At 30.4% G+C, this 11,376-nt stretch overlaps 1 protein-coding gene across 3 annotated transcripts in view; it reads right to left on the bottom strand.

Annotated features, from left to right (window-relative positions):
* Positions 1–1,577: 1,577 nt before the first annotated feature.
* LOC146530683 (uncharacterized) overlaps positions 1,578–11,376 on the bottom strand; it is a 76,778-nt gene continuing 66,979 nt past the window's right edge. For all 3 annotated transcript variants that reach the window (XM_085198835.1, XM_085198836.1, XM_085198837.1), the window contains 2 exons: positions 2,790–3,830; positions 1,578–2,248 (listed from right to left, as the gene is read on the bottom strand). In XM_085198835.1, the coding sequence (XP_085054961.1) occupies positions 1,635–2,248; positions 2,790–3,807 (1,632 nt within the window). In that variant the 5' untranslated portion in view covers positions 3,808–3,830 and the 3' untranslated portion in view covers positions 1,578–1,634. The remainder of the gene's footprint in view (positions 2,249–2,789; positions 3,831–11,376) is intronic.

Raw genomic sequence — 11,376 nt, 5'->3', positions numbered from 1 at the left:
AAAACAATTATATAACGTATATGAAATATTAAAAGACCTAAACTGCCTGTAATACAAAGTAAAGTAAAAGGATAATTTAAATTTATAAGAAACAGAGATTTATAAGAAGAAACAAAATATATAAGTTATATAAATTAAAATTTATATAAATTAAAACAAAAAATAATTTACGTTACTCTTTTTAGTTTAATATAATTATATTTAAACGGTAGAGAAATATATTTGCTGTGTCGTAGCAGTGCTGCCATCTATATTTTTTCATTTTAAGTCTCACATGTTATGTATCCAATATAGCAGCACCAAAGGAACCTTTTAGTACAGTTTCATAGAAATATTCAAAGCGATCGATAGATGGCGCTAGTAATGTACTATTAAAATCGTTTCGTTCACAATGTATTTTAATAGTTATTGTACATACAAAAGTTTATTATGTAACTTATGACTTAAGACATATATTTATATTTTTTAATTGTGTTGTTCTCTTAAGTTGATAGGCACGCAAGTACGTATCTTGCGTATGGTATGATTTTGTAGGAATCTTATCTATTTATTTGGACGCACAAAAGTTGTTACATTTATTCATGAACACACAGACAACGATTATTTTAATGCCGATCTAACTTACTCGACGTAAAATTTTCATACCATTTTTGATAAATTCGAAATAAATGTAATCTTTATAAAACAATGTATTTTATTTCTTTTTAATATGATGTCTTCAGGTGTACCTATTTATACCTGTGAATTATCATATTATTTCTTAAAAGAAATTAATAATAGTTGATCAATTGAATAAAACCTAAATGGAGCTATTGTTGTTTTGAATTCTTTGTTTCAATTGTTGAAGTCCATAGAAAAAATATTTTTATATTTGCCTCTTTTTATGTTGTGTTTTAACATATTTTATATTATAATTTTTTACTTTATTTGTCATTAGAACATTTTAAATTTTTCTAATAAAATGTGTGTGTTTATTGCTTTATTTTCCTCCTAAATAGAGCCATTGTACATTGAATGATAAAAAATATGTAAGTAATGAATTAACTTATAAGCAAAGGCACACAAACTTCTTATGTTTTTTTACGTATATTTTTTATATATATATATATATATATATATATATATATATATACAGGGTGGAATTGTCAGCGCCACTTTAAATGAAACACAACACACAGTTTTAACTACTCTATAAAAGCCTAATATAATTCGGAAAAAAAATAATTCTCAAAAATGAAAAAGTTTTTTTTTCAAACAAAATAAATAATAAAATTATCGTTTTAAAATAAAACGCCATTTGTAAAGTATAACATAGGGACGCACACACTTACCTGTCAAAGCGGCAACGTCGCATACGTATGTGTGCGTCACACGAAATACAGGTATGGATAAAAATCGTGAAATGAAAAAAAAATCCTACGTCCAAACCGTTGAGGTACCTTGATTATTTTTTTAATTCTGGGTTTGAAATATTTTACCCTATATGCAGTTTCAGTAAAAGAAGCGCTGCCTCTTCCACCCTGTATAACTTATTATACCTACTTCGATATGTTACAAGGATCAAATAAAACAACACAAATCTTAACATTACTATATTAATGACTGAGACATTAAGTTAAATATAAATAAATAATCTACAAATACATAATAATGAGTGTTACAAACATAAAACTACCCACATTCCTATATCCACTATTAGCTCTAACATCCTTCATTTCTTGCACACTCCTATGTGCCTTTATTTTATCAGGTTTCGCCTCATCAGATGCCATTTCCTGATCTAACAATCTTTCTATGGGATTTTCCGAAACCGTCGCCAAGCGGGTAGTTGTAAAAACTTTCTTAGCTTCAGTAATTTCTTGAACTTTGTTAAATTCAGTTGTCGTTTTAACTGAATCAGTTACTGCTTTTTGGGTTGTTATATCATTTTTCTTTATATTTGGTTTAGGAGTTGTTGTGGTGGGTGCGGGTTCGTCGAATTTGTCTGAGCAATTCAGTAAGAATCGTAAATCAGTGTAAAATAGTTTTCCGTTTAATTGCGTATAGTCATAGTATTCATAATCGTTCGTTCCCTCCTCTTCTATTTCTTCATTTTTCTCGGATTCTGCCGCTTTATTCCATTTTTCACGTAAATCTGGACTGGGAGTGCATTTCAGGTTATCTATCGTTAGTTTGACCGATGGACTCTCAGTTTTATTTATGAGTGTCAAAAACCAATCGAGTCGACAATCACAAGGAAAGTTGTTATCTGAAAAGAGAAATGTTAACGTTATTTTAGTTGCATTATTTTCTTAATTGAAATTGTGTGAAAGTATGTTATTTATTCTGTATATAGCAACAGTAATAAATGAATAAGAATATAACATAAATAAATAATAGATGAAAAAGATATAATACGAAATAATAAAAAAATATATAGAGGTCGTCGTGGCGCAGTGGCACAAACGTATGTCTGTAACCGCGACGGTCGTGGATTCGATCTCCGATTGAATTATTCGTCACTAATATTTTAATTTCTTCGAAATGGTGAAAACGCACATCGCGGCGTCATAATCGCTCGAAAATTTGGCAGAAAGTGGGAAACAGAGTGGCTTAACACTAGGTCACATCCCTCTGCCTAAGCAAAAAAGCAAAAAACGTTTCGACGAAATCTTGCGTTATTACATAGTATTTAGTATGTACATAATTATATATTTTGTGTTAAAAGAATGTTTTATATATTAAAAAATCTTTAAATGTAATTTTTATCCATAAAATTGTTTTCGCTATTTAATTTATTTTAAACATACCTTTAACATCCAAGATGCTTATGTTACTATAAAAATTTTTGAGTATTGGAGCCATCACTTCTGGTTTAAGAGTCTTGAGTTGGTTGCCTTTCAGGTTCAATATTACAAGGGATTTCAACCCTTCAAATATCTTCGCATTATCGATATCTTTTATCACGTTGTGGGATAAAGATAGATGGTTCAACTTGGTTATACCTTTGAAAGCTTTCTCGTCTAACATTTGAATCTTATTTCCTTCCAAATTCAGTGAACGCAAATTTTTGAGCGGCAAAAACGTATTGTCACCGATAACTTCCAAACTGTTGCCGCTTAAATCGAGTTTTTCTAACTCTTTCAATCCCGAGAACGTCTCGCTGTTAAGACTGAACAAATTATTTCTGTCAATTTCTAACTCTTTCAAATTAGATAGATGCAGAAAAGCTCTGTCGTGAATCGTCGTTATTTTATTATTTGTCAAATAGATTTTATCAAGCGACGGCAAGTCTATGAACACGTCGCGATTTATTTCCACGATAGCGTTCGTGTCCAGACCAATGGTGCGCAAATCTCTGTGATGAGAGAAAGCATTCGCTTTTAAAATCTTTATTTGATTGTCTGCGAGAGTTATTTCTCTAACTAGCGTTAAGTTAGCGAACGCAAACGGTTGAATGATATCGATATTGCCATGTTTAATAGTTAACTTTAATATGGCTTTGGTATGTTCTAGAGCCTGTTGCGGAATGTATTTCAAGCTACTTCCACGTGAGTTTGTGAAATCTAATTTTCCAATATCTTTTAGCACTTCAAAATCTTTCCAGTTAGGATCGTCCTGACCGACTCCGTCGACTACGAGAGAGCAATCTGCGCTTTTGATATCCCTTTCCAAAGCTCCCTTAACGCAGTAGCATTGTATTTTGTTGGTATTATTGTACACTGGATCACAAAGGTGGGATTTGGTGTCCCGCTTTTGGTGGAATCGTCTAGCTTCGACAAAGATGAATGCAACACATATGAGCGTGAGTAATCCCCACGGCGCCATTTTTCATCCGATCCGTTCAGATTCTGTAACAAAATTAAATTGGTAAATAAATCGATTCAAAAGTATGAAGATTGATATGTATTTATTAAACTGCTATCAATAACTTCGTAAAATATTTTTCAACTTTAATTTTAGAAATGGGAAAATGTTCGTTATTTTCCATCAAATAACAATTGCAAAAGACAAATGGTTACAAATATTGGAATTTGAAATAAAATGTATATACACAAAAATAATAATCTAAATTATATAAATACCAGAAATTCACTTCAATAATTTATTAATGTTATGGCTTTGTATTTATGGTAATAAATAATAATAATTCTCTTGTTTACATATAATTTTGTAAAGTGGACAAAGTGTATATGAAGCTCAGTGAGGCTTCATTTTAACTCAATAGACCATGAAACCAACGAATGGACTCAATTAATAAATCAAAATAAATAAAAATAAAATTGCAATTAGTATGTACAATGTAGATATCTATTTAGATGCAAATTTTCGACTAAAACGTCTAATAGTTGCCTAAGCAATATTTAAATGCAGTTACACAATAGGATGTCGCAGTATAAATATTAATAATACCCTACTATAACAAAGTGTCATAAATCTGTAGAACCCATACTATGTGATATTATTGGAAATGAATCATTGAATAGATTGTACATCACGTACGCTCATTTCAAGAAATCCTGACCTCATCTCTGTAATGTTTTTAAAGAAAACAATTCTATTTACTACTTATTTACCGTCCAAGAGGTGCGGGTTCAAATCCCGCTACTTTCAAATTTTTATACGTTTTCTAAGTAAGTATTTTTTTTTCCTAAGTGTAGAATAACACTTTAAAAAGTAAAATATATATATATTTACTACTCAAGTGAATTGCTTGGCTTAGGTCTCGTTTATATTTGTCGATTTCATTCATTATCCATCCATTTCCTTCGTCGTGCACTGGTTAGAATAATATACACAACATCATTCTGTTTTAGAGCTGCATGTAACAGGGTAAATAAATAGAACTACTCCAATTCGAGACACTGCATGTATGGAGAAACCCAACACCATACGCCATCTTATTAAAGTGAAAATGCGTTAATGAAAATGATTAATTCCCTGAGCAGGAATCAAACCCAGATTCTGTTGTAAAATATCTATACAGGGTATTTTTTATCCCGAAATTACTGTACGCGGGAAAACCGGGATGTCGTGTGCGCGTATCTACCTAGTCTATATATGGACCGTTTATTTTGAAAGTGGTGTGAAAAAGTGAAAGTCCATTATTGAGAGAAATGAGCTATCACGTAATTCATGCTTAATTTAATGTAATTTTTTTATATATAACTAGTCCGTGTTTAATTTCTCAAAAAAATCCCATGTTTTGAACAACTTAAAATCGGTCGGTAAATGAAATTGCATAATCATCGATATACTAACCTTTAATTTTCTCGAAACAAAAGAAAATGGACTTACACCACTCTTAAAAATAAACGGTCCATATATAAAAGGACTTGTCCTCACTGACTGAGGTAAGACGCACGCACAGCCGTAACCGCTGTGCGTAGAAATGTGGAATTTGGACAGATGTTTACTTTTGTAATCTGGACATCCACTAAGAAGGGATTTTGGAAAATTTTAACCCTAAAGGGGCGAAATAGGGGTTGAAAGTTAGTATGGAAAAAAAATTAAATCGGCACCGATTCTTATAAAATTTGAAATTCAGACTCTTAAAAATATTTCATTGAACACATGTTTCAAGGTTTATTAGAATTCACCCCTAAATACGTAAGCGAAGCTGCGCGCGTCCGCTAGTTAGATATAAAATGACTAAATATTTTTTATATTAAATATGAGATTTATGAGAATCAAAAATGCTTAATGTATAGCTATAGTATAGCTTCACCCTATATTCCTTACAGAGCGGGCTGAGGAAACCTGGGAACCTAGTTTTAAGACACTATTACCCATTAGGATAAATTCGCTGCCCACTTTCCGCCGAATTCTTGAAGCTTTGCGTGTTGAGTGGCAGATCTCAACGCCGTGGTTTACCTCAGTACCACAGCGAGGAAATGAAAATGTTGAATATGTCCTCCGAGTGAGAATCGAACCTATAACAGTCGCGTTTGCAGTCGCACTTTCCATCCAATTTTCGAAACCAAAAGTGTTTAGTGATAGAACCCTGCGCTTTAAGCGAGGAATTGTAAATATAATTATTCCCCCGAGAGGGAATTGAATCCATGACAGCAAGGTTTGATAAAGCTGACAAACAATTTATGTGATCTTATAAGGATCTTATATTATAAAGTAAGAATAATTCAGAGAAAGCTTTTAGGGAGTTGCTAAGTCATTTCTTATATTATTTTGAAGAAAATATCTAATATACCTTATTTATCCGTACCACTGATAGGTGTATGCGCAGAGAAACATTCAGGTTTTATAATTTAAGGAAGGTCTGGCTGCATAGGCTCTTGGTCTATTTAAGTTTTATTAAGCATAACATTTTATTTTAAAATACATTAAACCAGAGACTAAATAATATACAAATATGTAATCCTTAGTTTTAAATGAAATAGCTAACCGCAATAACCACTTTATTGCACAATAAATTACAAATAAATATAACAATAATATTGTTGCCTAAATTTTTATAAATATTTATGATATATATAAAAGCATGTGATTTAACGTGATGGTTTTAGGTTCGATTCCCACTCGACGGAGTGAATTATTATAATTTTTTCTAGTAATTTTAAATTATGACGTAGAGCCTAAGGATTTATTAATGCCTATAAACTACATCATTAATAGTTTTTTTAGACTACGACAAAAAAATCCTTATTGAAAATCCCGTGGACTCGTTAATTCGATACGTTTCGGACATTTTTATTTGCGCGAAAATTGAATAATCGTTGTGCTGTAAATTTGTAATTCGTATTCCGAGATTTCTTTTTTTGTATCCATTTAAGTAATATATTGTGACGTAGTTAATAAATAAATGACAGTCACGAGACGACTGTAGGTTCGATTACTAATCCATTTACCTTATAATTATTATTATATACAGGAGTAGAGAAAATATCTTTCGCTATTACAATAATGCTATATTGTTTTTTACTTTATTAGAAATCTCTCACTGCCGGTCTCAATACGGTAGAATCCTAGTATAGATATATCTATACTAATATAATAAAGCGGAAGAGTTTGTTTGTTTGTTTGTTTGAACGCTAAGTAGGGATGAGTTCGATATATCAAAACGTAACTTAAAACCGATATGTGAAGGAAAACATAACGTATCGATATATGTTTTTAGAAAACCGTTTTTACAGAAACTTAAAACTCAACATAGCTGTGATCTGAACAAAACCGTAATAACGCAAAACTTTTGAAACGTCAAACGATTTTATATTAAAACTAACTTCCTCTCTTTCTAACTAACTTATTCCGAACGGGCGTAAATGAGATAAGGCGAATATCTGATAAACTGATATTCGCTACCTCTCTTTCTATCCGTATATTCTTCACGGGTGTAAAAGAAATGAAGCAAATACCCGATAACTAAGTAACTAACAGATTTATGTTTCGCCGGTTTTCTTACATTACATCTACAAGTTATTGTTTCGTCGTTATGAAATCGAACTTCTAAATAAATGAATAAAGTTGAAATTTGGATATGATTTTGTATTTTAATATTATTTCAATTTAATTACTAAATATTGTTTTTTTTACATTTGATTATAGTTTTTATTTATATGTATACATATATTTATTATGATATAATGTTATAATTATGATTTTGCGTTTATTGACAATTCGAAAAAAAAACGATATCTGAAAACCGTTTTTGATATCGATACGAAAACCATATATCGGTTTCATAACCGTTAACGGAAAAAAACGATAACGCCCATCTCTAACGCTAAGATCTCTGGATCTACTGGATCGATTTACTTTGTTTTTGTTTTGGATGAAAGCTGCATTCTTCAGAAGTGCTATAGGCTATATAATATTACATTACACATATATACTAATAAATTAAAATACTTTCTAATTTGACATGCAATTTATTCTGCCATGTTAATAACAACCGTCGTCACTACGCGACCGCGTTCGTTATCGCGTCATTTTGATATTCATCCTTATGAAAATAAATATAATAGTCACTTTTAGCATTTCATCTAGATTAAAATTATTTCTATAAAAATTATATTCTTATATTTCAAGCAGGCGTAGCCACGTCCGGGTCCGCTAGTCTATATATATAAAATCGAAAGGTCACTCACTCATCACGAAATCTCAGAAACTACATGTGCTAGGAATCTGAAATTTTGCATAGGAGTTACTTATAGGACGTAGGTGCTCGCTAAGACGGGAATTTGCAATATTCGATTTCTAAGGGGTAGTTCTTGGGGTCGAAAGTTTGTATGAAACTTCGTTACTACAAATGCTATGAGTCTCAAATTTTGCATAGACGTCATTAGGACGTAGTTATGGAGACAGAAATTAACAATAACATAGTTCACGCGGGTGAAACCGCGAGCGGGCCGCTAGTATAGTATATATATATTACTTGAAGAACTAATATAGATACCGTCTGTGGTAGATGCGGTCAATATTTAAATACATTATTAACAGCAGACGCGCCTGAAGTGGTCTAACTAAAGTGAAAACTTTACACTTTAACTTCATACCTCTAGAGGTATTTTGAAATATACCTACATAAAAGAGAATTCATTAAAAGAATAGCTTAAAACAATTTAAAAGAATTTTAAACGCCGTTAATTAAACAACGATAAAGTTTGAGTACTTTTCTAGGTTTACTTTGAAGACAAATTTGAAAAGTTTTAAATATTTTTAAGAGTTGGATTTTTTTAAGAAGTACCTTTATATAATAAGATGAAATAGTTGTGGTCTGAATTTTCTATTCCTTAAAGAGGTAGCGAGAGAGAACGGAGAGAACTTCTTCTCCATTGTCACTATGACATAATCGCTATTAAAACAGCATTTTACAAAAATAAAATAATAAATATAATAAGTATACAATTAATATAATTTTAACGAGGCTAATTCAACGTAGCCGACGTCCAGATAGGCTGTAATTAGTGAATTCGTGTGAAAATACCTGACAATTTGGAATGTGATTAGGACAATTTGTTTCACTGTTCGAATTTTCGAGAGAAGGGTCTTACAATAAGCTATTTGGTTTAATCTATTAATAATATGCTTTAGAGTAATAATATTTATTCATATTAAAATTTTGGATGCATTAGAATACATGATTTAATTTAATGAATTAAAACTTTTTTTAAATAATAAATAAATTATGTGTAAAAATAAAATGGTTTGTATAAAAATCTTATTTTACACACGACGTTTTTATCTTTTTGCAATGATCATCTATTCTTTGTAAGGAAATAATTTATTTCAATAGTATAAGCATTTTTTTATAAACATTGCTTTTATAATGATCATTTAGATATCTCATCAGTCTGTTTGTTTGAATCAGTATCGTCAATATTGAAATAAGTCAAGTTAAGAAAAATATATTGTTTTAGTAGAAAACTTCTTTATATATTTTTAAATATGCATAATGCTAATGATATCAAATAATTTATTATGACTTTTTGATTGGTGGGCGATTACGATATACTATTAAAGAAGCTATGTAAATTGTAAAAAGTAATTTATCAATACACTTTTCTATCAGCAATACCGCCTACGAACTTTGAATGATCGATAGTTTTTTATATTTTAAAACGTTTGTGGAGTAGAGCTATTAGCATTGCTATTATATTGGCTTATTTGGACTATGGTTATATATATAATATGGATAAATACTATGCAATTAAATATTGCAATTAATTTTTTATGCAATGTTTATATATAAAGAAACTAGTGATGCAATTGGGTGACTAATGTTACTGTTAGTACGTCATATACTGAGACTATTATTAGTCAACAATATTGGAACGAAAAAACATTTATGGATTTAGATCTTATTTATCATCATTATTTAGATCATTTGATGTCTCCACACAACACGTAATACGTTGAAATTTAGGAGAAACTAGATAACGAAATGCTTTACCTCTCTACCCTCTGAAAAGGAAGTATTTTAACACTAGGTTCCCTCTGCCTACCCTGCTAAAAAAAGAAAATAAACAAACATCACCATTTAAACCTTTTATTCTACGTCACACAAGAGATACATTCTATACACGTCAGATGAATCATAGTTTATAAACCGTCTATTATTGGACGCTTGACATCTGGTCCGTTTAACTATTTTTTTTAGATTAATACGAAATCAGTATCGTAAACACCACCTGCTACCAATAGGTCAACGTTTGAAGACTTTAGCAAGAACACAATCGTTAAAAAAAGAATAGTGACTGTTGTAGTGACTCATCTTTCTATTTATTTTTTGATATACATATATAAAGATGCGACTGCTATGCTGTGTAGGTACCGCGATGGTTGTATGTTCGATTTCTCTTTACGACAATTTTTTAATTGATTATTTTTCATTTGCAGAGCTTTATATGAATTAAAGCTCTGCGGGGAATTGAATGCGGAGAACGGAGGTCACTACCTGGTAGTCATACCACTATGTTATTATTTAAGAAATAAAATAATATTATACATTTCTTTTTTATTATTTATAAATAAATACCACTGTATGATAAATACAAAAATATTTTCTTTTTAATATATAAACGATTCTTATATAACAACTCAATATAAACTCTCTCCGTAATAAAAGAACAGCTAATTTTCACCCTACATTAAACAGTGTCGCGTGTCACGGAAAGTGGCAAAGTAATCTTTCATTTTCATTTTCTTCTGAGCTTTATAGGAATTAATAATACTTAAAAAATATTGAAATAAATAAGGCAAAGTGAAGAGGTATTTTTAAAGAAAATATGGAAATAAAGAGTATTGTATTCTTACACATTTTTTTTTTGAAAAAGCTTTCACGTGAAACCTTTTAAAAGTATTAAAATGTATACTTAATAAAAATACTAAATTGCAAAAATTCTTAACAATACTTTACTAAAAACATACTAAGGTATATTGGTTTTCCCACTGCAGGAAATGTCATATTTTCATTTTCCCCCTTTAGTAGCAAGGCAAAGCGCGGTGCTGAGTTCCTCAACATGCATTTCCTCCAAGTGTCTTAACAGGTTTTCAAGTTTCCTTCTATCTACCTGTGTGGGATATAGCTAAAAAAATACTGAGGTCTTGAATTATAAATGTAGAAACATGAAATGATTTTTAATGTTTTTAAACAGACATTTTTATATTACTCTAACAATATATAAAACCCACCTTTCTTAAACAAGTAACAATAGTTACGACACGAGTGTAAAAAAATTGTTGAATCCCAACATTATAAAAATATAAGAATCCAGGTTATTTAAACTTCCATGTAGGAAGCGAAGATTGATGGCGGAATAAATGTTTACTTTGATAGATACACGCGGCACTTCTCGAAGATGAATGATGCAAATGTAAAAAAAAATCGCTGAGAACGTCTTAAATGTTTACGTAGGAACGGTGATAAAATAAATATAT

The sequence above is a fragment of the Heliconius melpomene genome, chromosome 16 (assembly GCF_056956725.1).
Source record: "Heliconius melpomene rosina isolate 202511_hmr_F chromosome 16, ASM5695672v1, whole genome shotgun sequence".
NCBI classification, from domain to species: Eukaryota; Metazoa; Arthropoda; class Insecta; order Lepidoptera; family Nymphalidae; genus Heliconius; species Heliconius melpomene.
Note: the sequence above shows the minus strand (reverse complement) of the source record. Positions and strands in the feature narration are given on the sequence as shown.